General features: G+C 44.2%; 2 protein-coding genes across 3 annotated transcripts in view; both read right to left on the bottom strand.

Annotated features, from left to right (window-relative positions):
- Positions 1-8,253: 8,253 nt before the first annotated feature.
- On the bottom strand, positions 8,254-13,859 carry LOC142971184 (uncharacterized). The gene is made up of 7 exons (XM_076111832.1): positions 13,581-13,859; positions 12,507-12,709; positions 12,023-12,124; positions 11,847-11,942; positions 11,605-11,715; positions 11,305-11,428; positions 8,254-11,093 (listed from the first exon to the last, which is right to left on the bottom strand). Exons 1-7 carry the CDS (start codon positions 13,606-13,608, stop codon positions 8,494-8,496), a joined length of 3,264 nt encoding a protein of 1,087 aa, XP_075967947.1. The 5' UTR covers positions 13,609-13,859; the 3' UTR covers positions 8,254-8,493.
- A 556-nt stretch (positions 13,860-14,415) lies between these two features.
- The window catches only part of LOC142971185 (ankyrin repeat- and BTB/POZ domain-containing protein 3-A), a 130,077-nt gene continuing 123,867 nt past the window's right edge, over positions 14,416-20,625 (bottom strand). For both annotated transcript variants that reach the window (XM_076111833.1, XM_076111834.1), the window contains 5 exons: positions 19,417-19,519; positions 19,245-19,326; positions 19,047-19,115; positions 18,828-18,941; positions 14,416-18,662 (listed from right to left, as the gene is read on the bottom strand). In XM_076111833.1, the coding sequence (XP_075967948.1) occupies positions 18,432-18,662; positions 18,828-18,941; positions 19,047-19,115; positions 19,245-19,326; positions 19,417-19,519 (599 nt within the window). In that variant the 3' untranslated portion in view covers positions 14,416-18,431. The remainder of the gene's footprint in view (positions 18,663-18,827; positions 18,942-19,046; positions 19,116-19,244; positions 19,327-19,416; positions 19,520-20,625) is intronic.

The following is a 20,625-nucleotide window of genomic DNA, read 5'->3' as shown; positions in this document are numbered from 1 at the left end:
TCACCACTGTGCTACTGACTTGAATACCCAATAAAAACTAAATAAAAAAGCTAAATACATGTGAACTGAAGTGGTAGTGATCAAAATGTGGTATTTCGTTAGAGCAAATACAAATCAGAGATAAGCAGAAAAAGCTTAATCGGAAGTCCTGCTCACTTTAGACTTTGATCTTCTGCAGGATTTACTGCTTTTTCGCACTTTGTCTGTGATTTCATGTCAGAAGTCATTGCTCTGGTGTCTGTCTTGAAATTGAGTCAATAAATGCAGCTTTGTCTGTAAATGAGAACACATGATGCTTTCATGATCTGAGTGACTGATGTGAAAAAAATGTGGGAAAAAAAGTGTCAATTTATGACGAAGAAGACATTGATTTCATATCTATCAGATTTTTAACCCCCTCCTTGGAGCAAACAGAGACCGGATGCTTTACTGAGGGACTGGCTAACACTTGGTGGCACCCATTGTGCAGAGCCACATGTTAAAGTCAGGGCCCCAGCGGAGTTCCCACTGTGCCACAGAAAAGCACTAATGCCATCCCTGCTGGCATTTCAACACTGATCCAAGCACTAAACATGGGATCAGTGCTGCGACCCAATCATAAAACAGGACACCAGCGTGTATCCCAGCATGCTCGGCCAGTGTGTGTAAGTGCATCACGAGCAAGGTCGGATCCAAAAGGGGGCCAAGGCCGAAAACACGCAACAGTTAAGGTGGTTGGAGTAAAGTGGGTCAAAACGTGAGCACGATGTCCCCAAATGACACGGACCGCACTAAATCATCAAATCCAGTGCCACATGCCATGTCGCTATCTGCTAAGCTATATTGGTCATCGCTGCGATGACGATTTTTTACACTGGAGATCAAGCGATTAGTCAGTTTAGTTCAGTCAGGCTAATCACCAACTATTCTGGTAGATTGTACAAGATTCAAGTTAGATGAAGGGAAAGATGGACTTTGTGTGAACTGCTCACAGTCGTGTGCAACCCGTGATGAGGAGTCGAAGGTCTGCGATGGTTCATTTTTAAAAGTATTTCTTCAGTGAAAGAAGAGCGAAGAACGGTACGGAAGGCTTTTTAAATAGAAAAGATGCTTTGCTCTTCCACTGACTGGTTTCAGTAAGAGTTTGATTGACAAATTGTTCACCCAATCACCGTCCAAGTCTTTTTGTCAAACAAACACAGGACTTTCACCCAGGATGCTGTTAGTCTGTCCCATTTGAAACCAAAAGTAAACGTTGACTTTACGCTTGTTTCTTAAGAAAATCCCCGAAGGGCGTTTTTGTTACATAACCCTAACCATCCTTATACAATGATGCTTTTCTGCAAGCCTGATACGAGGTTGATATGAAATGTATTTATGAAGCTTTAGGGTTCAGAGAGGTCAACGCCTCCCGTGGTTTGCAGAAACGTACAATGCCAACATTTCTTTTGGCAACTGGGTTGATCTGTTTACAGTGCAGCCAAACAAACGAATGTTGTTTTAGTAAAGAAGTCAGTCAATAACAATCGTGATCTGATTTCATGCTGCACACCGTACACGTAGTTGTCCACACAACAGCAGAGGAGTGCAGCTTATCGCCTGCACAATTTAAAACTAATCGATTGATGAATTAATGCAGATAATGATCGCTGTCACATCTTTGATCAGTGACATTGGTTAGCACTGAATGCAATGACTACATTCCCTTTTTCAGTGGCTGCTTCAGAATGAAAGCCAGCCCATGTTTCACCATAATGTGAAGCAGCAGCAGATTAATCGATGATGAAAATGCCGCTCCACTTTACTCTACAAAATGACTAAATCAATCATGTATTTTTTAAGCAAAAATGCCAAATGTTGAATTCGTCATATATGATGTTAACCTGAATATCTTTGGGTTTTTGGTCATTGTAATTGAGCAAATAATTCACAGATGAATCGATAACGAGAGTAACTGTAGTTGCAGCCTTGCTTTACGCCATCACATTTATACAAAATGCGGCGCACCAAATAACAAATCTGCATTCAACATCTCAGCTCCTCGTCAATCTGTGAGCAGGCTTTTCTTCCTCTCAGTGCTGCTGGAGACCAGCGTCTCCGTTTGCCTCCCCTGGCGGATTGCATCACCGCTGAGAACTGCTGATACATCGTGGAATATGATGATGGCGATGCTCCTCTGATTAGAGGGGCAAAGCTGCTTTGAGACCAGAGGATGACCTTGTTAGCATCAGATCAGGGACGTATAGCCGGTCACTGATGCCCATAAGCCTCTCTGTCAGTAGCTCATCTTGGATGTGAAATGATCTCATCTTTCACTGACTCTTGACTAAAAGAAGAAGAAGAAAAAAACACAATCTAGCATGTAAATGCTTCATCACAGACTGTCCTGTTATCACTGTTGTCTAGCAGTATTGATGATGGGCTGCACATCTGCTGATGCAGTAGTAGGAGGAAGAGGAAGAAGAAAAAGGGGGGGGGGGGGCTGACCTTCCCTTGTTCGCTGTCTCTAATACCCAGTGCTCTGTACTGTCTTGGTGCCAGGTTTCTCTCCCTCCCTCCCTCCGTCTCTCTTTTCTCTTCGGTTGCAAGACTTTTGAACCCCCCAACCACCACCACCACCTCCCCCTCCTCACCCCCCCTGCAGCCTTGTCTAAGGAGACGTCCGCCCCTTTGAACTCATTGACCAGGGAAAGACTTGTTTTTACTCCGTTCTGGTGAAGGAAGGAGAAAGTGTTCACTGCAAAAAATGTGCATCTTGATGAAGAGTGTGTTTTAAAAATCACACGTTTTCTCCTGAAAAAGTGTTTAAAAATGATGCCACCAGGATAGTTAAACAAACATACAATGCTTTGCCCACTTTTTAAAGGTTTCTCTCTTGAATCTATTTATTTTATTAATAGCTGAGGGATCTGCCTTGTTAAGTTGAAAAGAAAAGAAAATGTATGCAACAGATTTGGCAACAAGCAGAGTTATTTCCCCCCGTTTGGAGGAATCTTTACACGTTAACGAAAAGCAATAGCCTTTGCAAAAACAGACACTTTTTGCAGTGTTAACAGCATCCCGTCTGGTTCCTCCTGCCAAGCAAATGTCAGAGTCAGAGGGAGACACAGATACAGACAGCAGTGCAGAATGCAAATGAATGCGAGTAGATGAAAGTGAGATGGCGGAGGAAGAATTAGAGTGGATGAAAAACTAGATAAACACGGCGTGAACACGTCGAGGGAGGACGGAGGGCTGCGTGTGGGAGACTGCAGGGCTGGTACTCGAGATGGGAGGGAATGTGTGAGGCTGGGGATGGGTCTGGGCACACACACAGGTTCACTTGAGGACACACATGCAAGCGCATGCACGTACACCCACTTGATTAGTACAGCAATCCTCTATTCTCTTCATTAGTCTGCAGGGGGTTTTCCAGCTCAATGGGTTCTGTGTTATATTTCCTTTTTTATCAATTGACTAAAACAAAAGGAAAACGCTTTGCAAAAACAATGAAAGTATCTATTCCAAGTGATTGTCAGGGTATTTCTTCTGTGTGTGATACTTTACCAGGCTTGGTGGTTGAACACGGTGTAGTGCAGCCACTGCTGTACAATTCAAGTCAGATGATCAAAGCCTGCGGCTGTGCATTCACTGTTCATATGGAAGAAATAAAGGTGCGTCATGGAGCAAAAGCAAGACATGGGGCGCTTGTTATTGATACGCTATGTTTCCGTAGTAACTCGCAGGGGTCACAGTGTTTTGGCAAAAAAAAAAGCCAGGAAATTCCGTGGTGCCTGTTGATGATCAAAAACTATTTTCAAAAATATCTCTGGGACAGTTTAATTGCTTGTGATCGCTGAACATGCTGGAATTGGCAGGATTTTCAATAAATCACATCAGTTTCTCAGGAAACCAAACGTGGAGGCTGCACTGGTTGTTCTTTACTGAACGTTTCTGTGATTGTGCCTTATTCTGCGTAGCTGGAGTTCGACAAAATATGAATTTTAGTCTCCAGTAGCTGATTCATTGAAGTCTAGACAATGCCAATCAGTTAAAGCTGCATCGATCGATACCTTTGTACAAACAATGGATCAAATGACTGCAGTGCAACATAAAAGAAGTTGATTATAGTGACAAAACCACAGAGAATTATCGCTCAACAGGCAGCTGTTTTTAGCAAAAAAAACTCAGATAAACCGAGTGTACCTGCAACAGCAAAGTTAGCGACTAGCTGGAGTACATAGTGGAGCATGTAACAGCTAAAGAGACAGATATTTCTCTCTGGAGATGGTGGAGCCCAAAAACAGAGCAAAAATGAGACAGAATATTACATTCACCTGGTCCACCCAAACTACATATGAATGACATCGTTCCTCCGTAACGGTTGGATGTGAGAACAAACAACCGTTTCCTTTTAAAGTTCACGTACCAACTTATAAGGTGTCAAAACAACAACGTATCCTCATACAGTGGTTCGTATGATATCTTATTCCTCATTTTTTAAAGAAAGTCCAGCAAAACATGTCAATTTCTGCTTGTAACGTGCATACATTGTAACGTGCATACATTGTAACTTGCATACATCGTAACGTGCATACATCGTAACGTGCATACATCGTAACTTGCATACATTGTAACTTGCATACATCGTAACGTGCATACATCGTAACGTGCATACATCGTAACGTGCATACATCGTAACGTGCATACATCGTAACGTGCATACATCGTAACGTGCATACATCGTAACGTGCATACATTGTAACGTGCAGACATCGTAACGTGCATACATCGTAACGTGCATACATCGTAACGTGCAGACATCGTAACGTGCAGACATCGTAACGTGCATACATCGTAACGTGCAGACATTGTAACGTGCATACATCGTAACGTGCATACATTGTAACGTGCAGACATTGTAACGTGCATACATCGTAACGTGCATACATTGTAACGTGCAGACATTGTAACGTGAATACAGTCTTTTCAAAAAAAGACTTGTTCACAGGAAACATCTTAGGTTCAGGCAACAAAACTACTTACTAAGGTTTAGGAAAAGATCGTGGTTTGGGTTAAAGAAACTACGTAAGTGTCGTTACTGAAGTACGCACTTCACTTCAAAACAACACTTTGGGACACGAACACCATGTGTCCACCACTAAAAACGATCCTAATTGACTTGTCATTGTGTTCGTGCCGCCGACACGTAACTTTAAGGTCATGACGATTTCAGGTATTTCTGAGTCCAGGCTGAATAAAATGACAGTGTTGTGTTTTCTGCTTGTTCCACTGCACCCAAGTCGCCAAAAGGTAGGGGAGGTTGTTTTTTTTGGCCAAAGGGGGGCAGAAGAACTAAACAAAAATAACGTTTTTTCACTTTATATAGTTGTTACTGCTAATGTAATAGCAATAAATGCCTATTTATTCATGTAGCAGACTTAATTTGGAGTCATATTTTGCTATCTTTTGGCTCCTCGTTGACTCGAGGTAGTCTAAACTAAGTTGATCTGAGATGTTGTGACCCCTTCAAACAAACCGATGTATATGTGCGACCCCTCGTTACAACTTATGGTCTTTGACTTTTTTGCTTCTCTGATTGTTTCACTTGAAGGACTGAAGAGGTAAAAGTATCCAAAACAAAAACCAAAAAAGAGAGACAAATGAATTTTGTCCGACAGAAATATAGTTTCCCTTCTTATATATTTGATATCGAGACCAAATAAACTGCAGGTGCAACGTAAAGCACACAATGCAAAGACAAAGTAGTGTTTTCTAAAAGTGACTTCTTCGTGGAGTGTTTGCATTATTTTGTCTACCCCTCGTACTCGTGACACCGCGGTGATTTTCGAGACCTGTTAGTGCGTGCAAGCATTCCGTCTACAAAATCCAGGAATGTTCCACTGAGTCACGAACAACAACACCAAACAAATACTTGAACAATAGCCTTAATATATGGTTTCAGTAAACACGACTAATCCTGGAGAGAGAAACTGCAGACGACAGTCAAATATTAAAGAAAAAAGAAGCACACATTCAGGACTTTTTAGTGTGAGGGATACTGCGGTGGGCTGTTTGGTTCCATCCAGCTTTACTCACAATGTGCTGCCTCATACAAGTAGAGCTGGAGGAGTGCCTGAGTGAGATAAGTTGACGCATGCCGGGAAGCACACTGTTTGTGCCGTTTACTGACCCCCTGACCAGGAGTGGTTGTGGGGGGTCAAGAGGCCACTGCTCCCTGGCTCTCTCCGGGTGGCTGGGGAGTCGGGAGCGGTGCTCCTCTCTGCCCCACCACCTGGCAGCGGGGAGGCTATGTCTAGGAAAGAGACCTCTGCCAGGCCTCAATTACTGGGGGAATAATCCAGGACACACTGAAGCAATTACAGCCCCATATAAATCAATATGCTTTGGGTTAAAAAGTGATCTGCTCCCAACACTCCAGAGAGGCTCTGACTCAGTCGGCCTCTGATTTTTTTCCTGAGAGATGGGAGCAGTTTCTCTGGAATCGGGCCACGATGCCGCCTCTAGCTGCTGCCGCTGTGGTCGTGAACCGTCGCTCGTGCCGAGTCTACACGTCAGGTGGCACGGACAGCGAGGAAGAGGCGAGGATAAATATTGACTCGCAGTCGCTGCGCTTGCGTAAACAGTCATTGGGAAATTTATGTTGCATAAAAGCTGCGTAAACAAACAAGCTCTTCCCTTGCACATCGCAAAACAGATGTCTCTGTGCATGCTGAGCATGAGATATGGATGCTGATGTGAAAAAGGTAAACATTGTTATTTATGTATAAGGAAGCTTGCAGAGTCCAGAGCCTCCAACACAAGCTGTGGCAAATATTGTGAGTGAAGCACAGCTGAGCTCTGATGCTCATCATCACTACTATACTGCCATCTTCTGGAGAAAGAAGACCACTGACTAAACACCGTCTGCTGTGTGAGGCTGTGATGTTGTAGCCCTGAACCGCGCTTTAAAGCCTCCTACTCAAACACATGTTGATCTTTGTGTGTTGGAGGTTCTCGGTGTGTGGGCAGAGTTTAACAATCGAGCGTCTGTTTCTAAACCATCTGCTGAAGAGGGGAAAGGTCGACCTCAAGTCGGAGTTGAACAGGTGCAAGTGGGAGATGATTTTGTGACATCACAACTAGTTCGGGGAGCCAATCGTAGTAGAGTGTGAAACTTACACAGGTGTGACGTGAAACCTGAAACCCACGGCTGCGTCAGTCGATCAGCACGCGCTCGTTGACCATCAGAAGACTCGTTCCTTTTTGTCATGAAGTGGACTTTGTGAGATGGCAACGATGGTCACTCCCCATCACCCACAATGCATTGCAGTTATGCATTTGGTGGAAAACAGATTCATGGTTAGGTGACAGTAATTAGGTTAAACTGCAGTTGCTTGCTTAAGCTTCCACTGAAGGAGATTAATAAATAGTTGTGATCATCTTGAAACAGATCACAAACAAACTGATGCAGCTAATTATTTATATTATTAATTACCGAGAGCCCACGTGGTGCATTTATCCACAGAAGAAGGATTTTTTATAATATTTGTAAAAAGCAGTTTAGCTCTTAGTGTACAACTGGTACTCTGATAGTTTGGGTTGAAAGTGTACACAAGCAGGTGCGTTGCATTTAAATGCCCCGCCCACCTGAGGAGGAAGTGGAACAACCAATGAAATGCAGCCCTCCAGTTCACACACACAGACACACACAGACACACACACACACACAGGGAATAAACTTTACGTGAACATTATTTGCATATTTTATATTTATATTAATGGAGGACCAGATTTTGTGTAATGTTCAGCGAGGTATTGGATCCATTTGAAAAAAAACAATGATTATTCTAATAATCTTTCACGTTTTAATCAGTACGTTACGTTGCACATTTAGCGTAATATTTATTTAGCTGAATTTAAAGTACGTCTCTTTACTCACCGACCGTAATCTTGGATTTGTTTTGGATTATTCTTAAATAACGACAAAATATGACTTAAGTATTTTTTACGAGGGCTAAAACAAGCCAACTGTCTTTTAGTAGTAATAGAATAACCAAAGAGCTGAAATGTCAGAAAACAGTTTCCTAAATTATTCAACATAATAAATAAATTAACAGTCCAAAACCCTGAAGATGATCAATGTGCACTCATATTTTAAAGGCTGGACCGAGCTCATCTTCAAATTAAACAAATAATTGGTCAAGCATTTGTTTAATTTTCACTCAACTATCATCGATTCATTGATAAACCTCTTCATCACCATTTCATAAATGAACATGACTGCAGCAAGAATACATTCAAGGTACATTTATTTCAAAAAGCAGAAACGAATCATCGGCTTTCAACAAACAAACAACAAACTGCTTTAAAGAACACGCGAAGCAACGAGGAGTGAAAAGAAGAACAAAGTCACAAACTGGTCAAAATCAGATAACAAAAAGAAAATTAAGAATTTGAGGATGAAATAAATGAATAAATGAAAACAACCTGCATGAATAAAAAAAAAAAAGAAATAAAAAAAAAGGAGGATTTCTATTGAAACTCTATCCTCACTTCGCCGGTGAACGATGGTTCTACTTTGACGTCGTGACAGAGCGAGTGTTCCCAGAGAGACTTCTTGTGGGGGAACGTCAGCCCGCACTCCTCACACACGTAGCTCTTGGGCTTGCCGGCGTGCGTCCGCTTGTGTTTCTTCATGTGATAAGACAACCGGAAGCCTTTGTCGCACACGTCGCATTTAAACGGCTTCTCTCCCGTGTGGATGCGCATGTGCGACTTCAGGTACCCCGACTGAATGAAGGCCTTGCCGCACTCTTCGCACTTGTACGGCCGCTCCCCGGTGTGGTAGCGGTTGTGGAGCCGCAGCTCGTTGGCGGTCAGGAAGGTCTTGCCGCACACCGTGCACTGGTGAGGCCTCTCGCCCGTGTGGATGAGCTCGTGCCTCTTCAGCGACGTCTCCTTCATGAACTGCTTCCCGCAGCTGTTGCAGGGGTACCGCACGCCGATGTGGATTTGCTCGACGTGGTTGGTCAGCTGCAGCTTGGTGCGGTAGGCCATGTCGCACTGCGCGCAGGCCCAGGGCCTCTCCTCCGAGTGGGTCCCCATGTGCACCGTGAGCTCCGAGGCCGAGCGGTAGCACTTCCCGCACTGCCAGCACAGGAAGGGCTTCTCCCCGGTGTGCTTCCTCTGGTGCACCGTCAGACAGTTGGAGGACCGGAACTTCTCGGGGCACATGCTGCATATGTAGGGGAACTCGCCCTTGTGGATTCTCTGGTGGATGGCGAGGTAGGAGAGCTGCATGAAGGTTTTGTCGCACTGCGCGCAGGGATACGGCCCGGTGAACTCGTGCTGCTTCTCGTAGTGCTCCCTCAAGCGCCTCAGCAGAGTGAAAGCCTTGTCGCACATGGTGCACTGCATCGGCCGGTGCATGAGCTTGTGCCTCTCGAAGGCGGGCTCGTTGGCGAGGATCTTGCCGCACTCTTTGCAGTAGAGCGGATCGTGGATCCTCTGGTGCACCTTGAGCATCGTCATGCTCTTGAACTCCTTCCCGCAGTCGTCGCATCTCATGATTTCACTCACTTCCACTTTGCAGACGCTTTCCTGGTGCTCCTTCAGAGCGGACGGGTACTCAAAGTGTTTGCCGCAGTTGGAGCACCACACGGGGATCTTCAGCGGGTCGGCGCCGGTCACTTCGCTCTGGCTGGGCCCGGCTCTCGGCTCCTTCTTCCACGAGAAGCGGGTGATTTTCTTATGACAAATGGCATAAATCTGGTGTCTTTTCAGCCCGTGCATGTGTTTGAAGCGCTTCTTGCAGTGGATGCAGTGATACGGCCGGTCCTCCGTGTGACACTGCACGTGCCTGTTCAGTGTTTTGACACTGTCGAACGCCCGAGAACAGACGGGGCAAACTTTAGGAGCTTTTCTCTTGACTCTTTGCGCGGGCGCCGACGGGGGTTCATCAGAAGCTTCGGCAGGAGCATCCAGATTTTTATCTTTTCTATCGAGGTTGCCCGTATCGGCCTCGGCCAGAATCTGTTCCACCGTCTTGCTCTGCTCCTCTCTGATGCCCTCGTGGCCGTGAATGATCTGGTGCTTCTTCAACGTGTCCTTGTACTTGAAGCCCTTCTCGCAAGTGATGCATATGAAAGGCCGCTCCTCCGTGTGAGACCGTAGATGCTTCGCGATGTCCGCAGTGCAGGGCAGGATCCTGCCGCAGATGGGACAGACTTTGCCCTCCGTCGAGCCCTCAGGCGGCGGCTGTGGATTGGAGCGCTGCGTCTCTCTCTTCCTCGGCCTCTTCAGCTCTCTGCTCTTACAAATCTCCAGCTGGTGTCTCTTTAAAACGTAAGGATTCTTAAATTTCTTCTCACAGAAGCAGCAGTTGTACGGCCGGTCCTCCGAGTGGGACCTCATGTGTCGCTCCATGTCCACCCGGCGGCCGAAATACTTCCCGCACAGCGTGCAGTTTTTGTTTTCCGACATGTCAGAAGTGCTGGCGTCTCCTGCGTCCTCCTCTTTGGTGCTGTGACCGAGCTCGTCCTTTTCGTGAACGCGCATGTTGTGCCGGTTCATGTCGTAATGGTCCCTGAATCGTTTGTCACAGTTGGCGCACTTGTACTTGAACTCCCTGTTAGCAGAGTGAGTTTCCTGGTGCCGCCTCATGGCTGCAGCCCGCAGGAAGATCTTATTGCACACAGGACATGTTTTATCGTTGGAGTATTTCTTTCTTTGCCTCTTAGCCGCCGCTGAGTCTTTGTCTTTCAAAGCATTCCTCTTTACCTGGAGCCTCTTGCTTTGCTTCAGTGGCTGAAAAGCTGCCGGCGTCAGGGCGTCACCGATGTCCTCGTTAGCTTCCTCCTCGTTTAGTTCATTTTCCTCTTCTTCTTCTTCTTCTTCTTCTTCTTCTTCATCATCATCGGGCTCGACCAGACCCAACGGCTGTTCGATCTGGATGTAGTCCAGCAGAGTCACGGTTTCGCCCTCCACCTGGACGGTCATGCAGCCCTGAATCTGGTCTGACGGAGGCTGCAGCTGTATCTGGTCTGCATCGATCACAACCTTCTCCAGCTGAGGGAGGGACAGCGACGACAGGATGCAGTTCCCAAAGGAGGAAGGAATGGTCGGAGTTTCATCTGTGGGGAAAATAAGGACGCCATTAGCTTCATGCTTCAGCTATAAACTACAAGGACATCAGAGAAGCAAAAACACAATTCCTTTAATTAAACCGAAAGCACTAAGCCGTCAAAACTGCGATTTTCGCCGTAAGGTGACAAGTTTGCTCCCCTGAAAAACAATAAAGAACTGAACTGAATGAAGGTTTTTAATACTATGCATGTGACTCACCAGATAGATCCAAATGTCCGAGTGTGGTGTGGTACAGCAGCACCGTTCTCAGGTGCTGAGGGTCAGGAACAGAGTGCACACACTCCTCCAGGGTGGACGGGACCGCACTGAGCATGGAGGCCGTCTAGTGAAGAAATACAATGTTGAATTAGCCATTAGCAGGTCCTGTTACCTATTGACGCACAGATAACCATCACTGGATTACTTTAAACTTTAAAAATGTTGTGTTTTCCAGGCAGGTTCTGGAGTTATAAGGAGCATATTTGTCTATGATTTCTGAGCAGATGTATGTTCCAGTACCTGCTGAATGTCGGGTACAGGAAGAAGCTTCTCCAGCCTGGAGAGAAAATCCAGCATCAGGACCTGGAGAGCGTCGTCGTATTCAGGCCCGAAATCGGTAGGAAAAACATCCTGGAAGAAATAATCACAGTTTAATGCTCAAGTACTCCACAACTAGTGAACATTAAAATGTGCTGCAGCCGAGACTGCTTCAGCAATATGATGAAATCCATCTTATAAATTCAAAGAACCGAATCCCAAACCTGGAAGAACTTCTCCTTCTCGTCGGCGTCTTTCAACAGCAACTCGATTTGATCCACGAAGTTGGATTCTGGAAACTCGACTTCTGCAAAACACGGCTGGAACAAAAGACGAAGTTTGAGCGGGACAACGACACGACAACGCTGCTGCTCTACACGTGGCATTTAAAGAGGCTAACCTGCGCTGCCCAGGTGGAGACGAGGGCCCTGATCCGCTCCAGGTGCATCTCGATGGTTTCCGTGTCTCGGATCTGCTCGGCCCGACACAATTCAAGAACCACCTGCAACAAACGGTTCCACCTCAGGGTGAATACGACCGACGGAACGGCACCAGGGCATGTTAAGCACCAACAGCAGGCTCACAGGATTCAGCACTGGGAAGCTGTACAATAACTCTTCCAGGGAGACGTGTGGTGCCTCGCAGGTGCTGCTGACTTCTTCTCTCAAAATATTAAACCTTTTCATCAGCTGCACTTTTACGGTCTGTCAGGCGATAATTTAGCTTTTATTGTTGAGACGATGTCGTTACCAGCTGAGTCAAACGAGAGCGCTAGAATGAACAGTAATAAATCATGTTTACACTTCGTTTTGACAGCTAAACATCTGCACGGAAGAAAACAAACCGCTGCTGTTGTTTGACATGAACTTTTAAAAACCTCGTACCCGCGCTCTGAGGCCCAGGAGGAGTTGAGCTTTCTGATCCGCGTTCAGGAGTTCGGGCACAATCTCTGACACCGTGGTGACGAACTCCTCCACCATCCCGTAGTCCTGCACGCTGCCCCGCTGGACCACCTGCCACATGGCTGCAGACACCAGGCGCAGAGGAGGGATGAAGAGGCGGAGAGACGGCAGCAGAAGAAGGGAATCTGGAAAACATTTGTCAGAACCGCAATTTGAATTATCACGTTATTCAGCTTTTCATTAAAAATCTAATACATCTCCTCACTGCAATCACTCTCATGGTCTTGTGTCAACTTAGGTTTGGGATATCGTGATGGGTATTTTTCACCATTTGCTGACATTATATTGACTCATGAAACAAATTAGCAGGTTGATCCACGATGAAGATACTTGGAAGCTTCAGCCGTAGTGTCCAGCAAGTACAGTAGCCACAGCTGATTATATAAGGTAGCTTAATTATACTTGGCCTAAAACCACAATAACCAACCCGTGGTAACATTACTATGACCCCGGGTTTAATTATTGAGTGGTAATTCAAATAAACACACATTTATCTAGGAATGTCAACCATTTCATTTCAATATAAGTTGAAATAATGACGTTAAACATGTCCAAACAGAGTATTCCTGACATTACAGTGACGCTCTGGGGGTCTCTTGTAGCACCTCCTCTAAACTAGCCTTGGTTGCCTTCACGGACTGGCAACAGTGTCGGAATTACGACTATCCGCACATGACCGCCACAACAAAGTCGTAAATATATAACTATGCTATATAAGTTGCTTAAATGGTTCGGGAAGTATACTATTAAAAAGAGTGCAATTACATTTATATTTAATGGTTTCTATTGTAACACTGGTACGACTTTCAGACGTTTACGTTAGCTGAGCTAACGTGAAGCTCCTTCCGATAACTACCGCACACATCAGCTCGTAGCACAAAGCCACCGCCATCTCGAGAGCGGGGTACGCCATGTTCTAAATCGGGCGCACACAATCCAAAAGTACAGCCGATAACTCGCGATAGGTGGCACGCGTTCGTAAAATCATTGGCTTACCGTTTTCGGCGCGATACGGGCTCTCCATTTTTATGCCGGCAAATACTCAACAAGACGAGCAAATGAACTCGGGGTTGTTGTGAGTCGACGTCCGCGCGACCCTGCGGTGCAAGTTGGCGGAGAAGAAGGGCGGCTCGATATTCGGCCCGGAGTGCGCATGCGTAGTCGCGAACACACGTCCCCACTGGTTTCATTCAGCAGCCGCGGTTTGTTAGGGATCAATCGATATCTGCTAATACATTCATTGTGTTAACTTCAGTCACGAAAGCGACACCGTGGACTAAGTTGCCCAACTTTGCGGTTGCCTGCAGAGGAAACATGGTCATCTTCTTCTTCGCCTGAGGAATGTGAAGATGCTTTGGTCGTTACTGCCCCCTAGAGGCCATTTGAGGAAATTAGCCCAAACATATTTTTTAAAACAAGCATCTTCTGTGGCAAAATACAGCAAATTCTTCCTATTTCAGAGGCGTTCAATAAGTACGTTATTGTAGATTCAGAATAAGTATGTATTCAGTTATTTTATGATAAAGTTATGGCAATGAGGATTAAATAATCTTCCTTTTAGGGAGGGAAAATGAACCCAATGTCTATGGGACTGGTGATTATTGTCGGCTGTGATAAACCACAAATAGAGTAGATGAAGATATTATATATAAGGGCTGCAACCAACAATTATTTGCAATAAAAACAATCAACACAAATTCTGAATTGTGGTGCTGAAACAAGTTAATTTTACTTTGTCGTTTTTGCTTAAATAATTACTTTTATTAGTTGCCCATGTTCATGCAGGGAAAAATGCCTCCAAAGCTACCATGGCATGTACTCATCAGGAAAGGGCAGACTAGATATACTTAAGCAACACGATGTGTGGCCTGTTACAGTCTCCATTTACACCCAGGCTACTAGTACAACTGCCTCTATTCATATAAATAAATAACTTCTTGAACTTGCGCTGGTTTCATTCCTTCGTTGGTGCAGTGAATTCCTATGGAGACAGAAAAAAAAAAGAAAAGAGGAATCGCAGCCAAATTGTCCTCCTGACTTTTTAAGACCTTGTATTTCTTCATCGGCCTGACGGCAGACAGTCCGCTGGCTCTGTGAGGGAGGTGTCACCACTTTTAGTGCCTTGAGTCATTTGCTCGGTAGAAGTAAAAAGGATCGATAAAACACGCTGCTGCTGGGCTGTGGCCACATTTGTCACATTTTCATCCAGAGGATGCTGCAGTGTCCTTGTAGAGGAATACAATTATCCCAAACTGCTTCCATCTACATTGTCCCTAACTTTGCTCTGCATCTTTGGAAGTTTTATACCAAAATAGCAAAAAAAAAAACATCTTCACACTCTTTTAAACTCTGGTCTTTTATTAGCTGTCCACAAAAGCATGTCAACAGAAACTGTAGCACGAGTGTAACATTCCTCTTTGTTGTTATACTCCACCACATCCCTGCTTCTCACACCATGTATAATTTATATTTCATATATATATATATATTTTGTACAATATACATGTTCTCATCAAAGGAAAAATAATAGCAAAAGTTCACCCCCACCCCTCCTATCTACTGAATATCCCATGCATGTTTCCACTGCGTCTCGGAGAAATGCTGTTTATTACCAGGAACAAACACGCGGGCAAATAAATGCTCAGACAAATTAAGGGGAGTGTTGTTCGACAAAGCTGGTGTACAAAGCACATTCTCAACAACATTAAACAAGAAGAGCCATGCGGACCGACTTCAGAATCAGAAGCTCGTCTTCTGCTAATTACATAATATTAAGATGAATAAAAAGAACACAGAGATAAAGTCTTTTGGTTTTTCTCTTGTTCTGAAGTCATATTCAGCTGCTGTTTGATCACAATGAGACTTGAGCTCTCTGTTGAAATAATGTGTGTGTGTGTGAGCACGGGAAGTGCTTGACATCATTATGAACCTTTTCACCTCTGGAGATGAAACGGTTTGCATCTTTAAGTTACATTTCACCTTAAAAAAAAGCATGTTTCATTAGAAATGTGGGCATGTATGATGATTCAATAAAAAGCTCAATGTGAATTTTTTTCAACCAGAGTTAATCTAAATAAATTATCAGCTTTGTTAAAGCCATCAGACTGGCAGCCTATAAGTTAAGACATGTTCTTTTAAAATGAGTGAATTAAAATAAAATACGTGGGATGTCACAAAAATGAGTAAATTCATGCTTTTTCTCAGTCACTCATTTGTTGTTTGTTGTTATGCGTCTTTCAATTCACCTTTACACTGTAGCTCCACACCCGGTGGCATGTTACTCATCGTTACTCAGAGTCATACAGTCTCATGGAAATATTGCTTGATTTCAAAACTTTAAAGCATCTTTTTTTATATAATCTTTTTCACTTTTGTAAAATAAAAGAGCTGTGGAATGTAAAATAAAATATATATGCATGTAGGTAAGAAAATAAAGTCGTAGGATAATATCTATATTTCATTTTCTGTAACTATTTACAGAACTTAAAACCAACTCTTATATGCCTGTGTGTTTCCGTTCAAATGTTGTTTTATGGCCCAAAACAAAATGTTGAAGTAATTTTGAGTGTGCTACAATATTTTTAAGAAATATCTGAAGGTACAGTCGGGTTCATGTAGAAACAACATCACAGAGTACGAACACTTCAGAGACACTGGAAACAGAGGGAAGCGTTTTTGTTTTTGGTTTGTTGCTGGACTGCAGATATTGCACATTATGTAAATATTAAACCTTTGCTGCATTGTTACATTCATAAAATGAACTGTAGGCTCGAGGGTTTCCTCCCGTATTGAGACGGCTGAAGTCAAACAGCAGGCTGACACACAGAGGCTGCTGCTGAGTCACGGCTTCACATTTGGTCCTTTTAGACTTCACAAGTATCATCTAATGCACACCTGGGGGCGACAGGCGTCGGCAACGATGCCATCATGTGGAACTAAAGGTTTGAATTTCAGAATCGGTTTATTAGAGACGCGGCCTTTTTGGTCACGGATGTGAAACAACACATGTTTATACTAAAGCTGCAAATAACCAATGAAAACCAAATCTCAAAACGCCTGGAACCATTCCCATGTTAATTATTGATATACACACCAGAATGTGACAAACAATATCTATTTAAATAGGCAGAATACAAATGAAACCTGGTTGTGAGACTTGTACTGGTCAGATCTGCCTCATGTATTTAGACATATATTGATATATTTGTTATTTAATCAATAATTAGTGTGATAATTGTCAGAGGTGTTTGAGATTTGGTCGCTCTTCTTTTGGCTTTGGTATAAAGACGTGTTGCTGCACATCGTGAACTTGGTGACTGATGAAGGTGCAAAGTATGAAGAGCATTTTTCAAATGTACTAAAGTTGTTATGCTCAAATTGAAATTAATGTGCATGAAAAGAGTTTGGGACTTTGTGAGTCACGTAACATTGTTGCGTCTCTAATAAACTGGCAGCGTGTGAGAATTGAACCTTTCTTTCACAGAATTGATGTGATTGATAAATTCAGCTGAGGTGAGGCCTTTAAGCTGCTTCTCGTTATCTACCCTGATCATTTGGAATGCATCAGAAATAGCTCAATGATTGACGGGAACATCCTTTGATTGCACGAACAATCAACACCCTGCTCAGCCCTAACGACCTACACAGAAAGCACACCTAAAGCCAAAACGGAGGATTCAAAGGAACAGATTAAACATGCAACTTTTGCATAAACAGACACAAAACGGCGGGAACAAACTGTTGGAGCACATTCAATGAGACTGGTGCCATCAGCCAAGCGAGTGTGGGAGAATACTGTACATCAGTTTACAAAAAAAAAACCAAGAACGACCAGCAAGATGACTTTAGGGACGTATTTACACTTTGCTTTAAACGTCTTTAAAGAGAATCAGAATCCATCTCCAAATCCCGCTCAGTCAGTTTTGCGGTGGATAGAAAGTTAATAAGCAGCGGTTTCCCTTAACTTCCCCCTTTGCGAAAGTGGTCCGTGAAGTAAGCTCTGCATAAAAAGCAATATCACGGCAGCTCAGTTGAGGAGGTGTCATGCAAAAATCCAAAAACAAAAAGAGAAACGTCGACGGCGTTTCGTGGAGTTATCGTAGTTAATTTCCCCGGTTGGACATCCATGGTTCAAGCGTACGTCAGCATAGATCTCACTATGAGTGGGCCGTCTTTAGTTCAGTCAGCGCTGCAGCGTCGGCCTCGGTGGAAGTGCCTGTGATCGGTTTGGCCTCTGCACACGCAGTAGATATAACACAGTGAAACGTATCCAACGTAGAAGTGACAGGATGAAACGGAGATAAGTCCACCTAGAGTCTGTCTGCTGGCATTGCTACTAGTCACTTTTTATTGGTTGTATAGTATGATTATATTTTGGCATGTGAAAAACTTTACACTGTAATGGCATCCACTTCCGTAAAGTTTGTAAACCTAAAGTCTCACATCGGAGATGATGAGAAAGCTAATTTTATTGAGTTCTACTCTACCTTAAAGGTGTACAGAATGTATTCCATGCATGTGTCCTATATGAAATACGATACGTTTTATGATCACGATTAGGTCTTAGTGATACTGCTGAGTCTGTTTAGTGTTTTTTAGACTGTAGGGGTGTGAAGTGGTCAGTGGGAGCCATTAGGACAACAAGCCGGAAAGTTCTCTCTCTCTGATTTTGTCACATATGCCAACTGTAACCCTCTGGGGCAGAATTAAAGGGAATCCCTGACATCAAAACATCCGACAGCCCCTTTTCAGCAGTGGAGCCGGGACAGGTGGACGGGGGGGGGGGGGGGGGTCGTGTTACATGGACGCTGTGTCTGGAGATCGGAGGGCTTTCGTGGGAGGACGGCGTCACACCACGGAGCCCTTAGAGGTGGAGAGGTGGATGGAGTGGATGCGCGTGGCCAGAGTTTTCTCCAGGTCGAGGAGGATGTCGGTGCAGATGCCGGGGCTGGACGCGGGGCTCTCGGCGGGAGGAGGTTCGTACAGCAGCTGCTTGAAGCCGTCGAGTTCGATCAGCAGCACCATGTTCTTCAGGATGTAGCCCTCGATGAAAGTCGTGAGCTCCGCGGCGCCGAGGAACTACATTGAGACAAGACGATGGAGAGACAAAAGCAGTTTTTGAGTGTTTATGTGATGGTAGAAATATTAGGTATTCCTGGTCAATTCATACGGTGTTGTGTTGCTTTTAGTTTAGTTCGCAGCAGTCTGTCCTTTTCTCTCCTTTTCACCTTGTTTGCGTCTCACCTTGGCGTGTTTGTAGAGGTCCACGCAGGTTTCTGTGGTGATGTTCTTGGAGCAGATGATCTCACAGTGTCTCTGGAGGGCCTCTAGTTGGAAGAATTTGGCTGCAGACAGGAGCTGGAGGGAACAGTACAGCCACACAGAATGAGGCACAGGACTCGGGGATTAGAAATGCTAATACTTTCGCTGTCGCTCGGCAGGCTTTGGTTAAGTCTCTCTTACCTCCATGACTTCAGTGTTGCGTATGTGCAAAGCCTCAGTGCCTCCGAAGTACAGATACTGCATGACCAACTGAAACACAGAACAGCATCGATTCCATTGTTCATTCATCTGGACACATCTGTCCGTCCTGGTCAGACATGCAATAGATGACGGTGCAACACAATGACAGAGGGTTTTGGATGAAAATTAAATTCTTACATGGAAAATATTGTACTTGACATGGCTTATCTCAATACAGGTGTTCTCTGCTGCCGGTCGGTTCTGGAGAAGTGACTTGAACCTGGATGGAACAATGGAAATCACGGCATTTATTATAGCCGTGTGAGGCAAAAAGAAAATACATCAATAAACGGCAAAATAGCTCCTTTACCTGGGTGAAGCTGTAAACAGCAGAACTTTGTGTGCATAAAACGGTTTCACCTCCACCAGGAAAGTAACGTCAGACATGTCCTTGTTGTTGAGGAAGTGGGGGTCTGAAGAAGACAATAAAAACAGCCAGAAGATGCCTCATTACCAGAGTCTCAGCAAACAACAAAAGACTAAGCTGACGTGGTCGTTACTCTGAGGGTGATTCGTCACTCAGCTCTCAGGATTATGAAAATACAACAAGTCTCATTTCATTAGTATTCTTAAAGGCCGGCGGTTGGATTCATAGCCGGTCCTTTGAGCTGTTTCTTTAAGTGTATCCTTGAAGATCCTGATCAATCAATCAATTCGCTTTTTAAAGCATTCATTGTCTCCGTACAGAAAGTATAGAAGCCAGTAAACATGTTGTTAGCCAAACACTTGGTGGTGCTGCAGCGCCTCCTGCTGCTCTAACTATGTGAAACATGAGAGAAATGAGAATGTGGACATGTCGGTGACCTTCCTGACTTTAAAGGAGCTTGAAACACCAGATCAGACTGATGAATCACATCATTACAGACATGCTTCCAAAGCACATCATGATGAATGTTCAAAGTGACTTTATGAAAGTGTAGCGTCTCCCGAAAACATTTCGTAACATCGCTGCCACAAAATATTTGGGACTTTTGTAAATAATAATAATGACATTTAAACACCGTCAAAGGCCTTGTTTTAGGAAAGTGAATTGAATGCTTTTAAAGACTTGTCATGACCTGCAGATACTCTGAGAAAAAAGCTTGTGCCAAAAGCAACTAGCATTTTATATCTTAGATTCTCATTTTTCTGTTGGAAAAAAGTGTTGGAGGAAGTCTGAGATCCAACGACTGCTTCTCTCGTGCAAACGTTAAGACCTTGAAACTAAACAGAGGTAATAACTCTGTGATCTGTTATGTAATAAAGCAATAATCTGTGACATTTTGATCAGTGTATATTTCTCTTTTTGCCATTACAAACTATAATAATCTCATATGAACAAAGTCGCCCCCGACAGAGACGTCCTAAACTAAAAATCTGATGAAAAAAATACCTCGTCTAGTCTTGTGATCTCTGACCTCAAGAGACACATTCCCTCCAAAAGTCTCTCGTCTTGCCACTTTAGCTCAAACCCTGCTGTCGGTCCCTCGTCACTCAGCTTCATTTAATGCAGAAAGCAGAAGAAAACGTCGAGCAGCGG

This window comes from Anarhichas minor, unplaced genomic scaffold (genome assembly GCF_050575085.1).
Source record: "Anarhichas minor isolate MPS153535 unplaced genomic scaffold, ASM5057508v1 ptg000045l, whole genome shotgun sequence".
NCBI classification, from domain to species: Eukaryota; Metazoa; Chordata; class Actinopteri; order Perciformes; family Anarhichadidae; genus Anarhichas; species Anarhichas minor.
The sequence above is the reverse complement of the archived record's forward strand: the minus strand, read 5'-3'. Positions and strand labels throughout refer to the sequence as shown.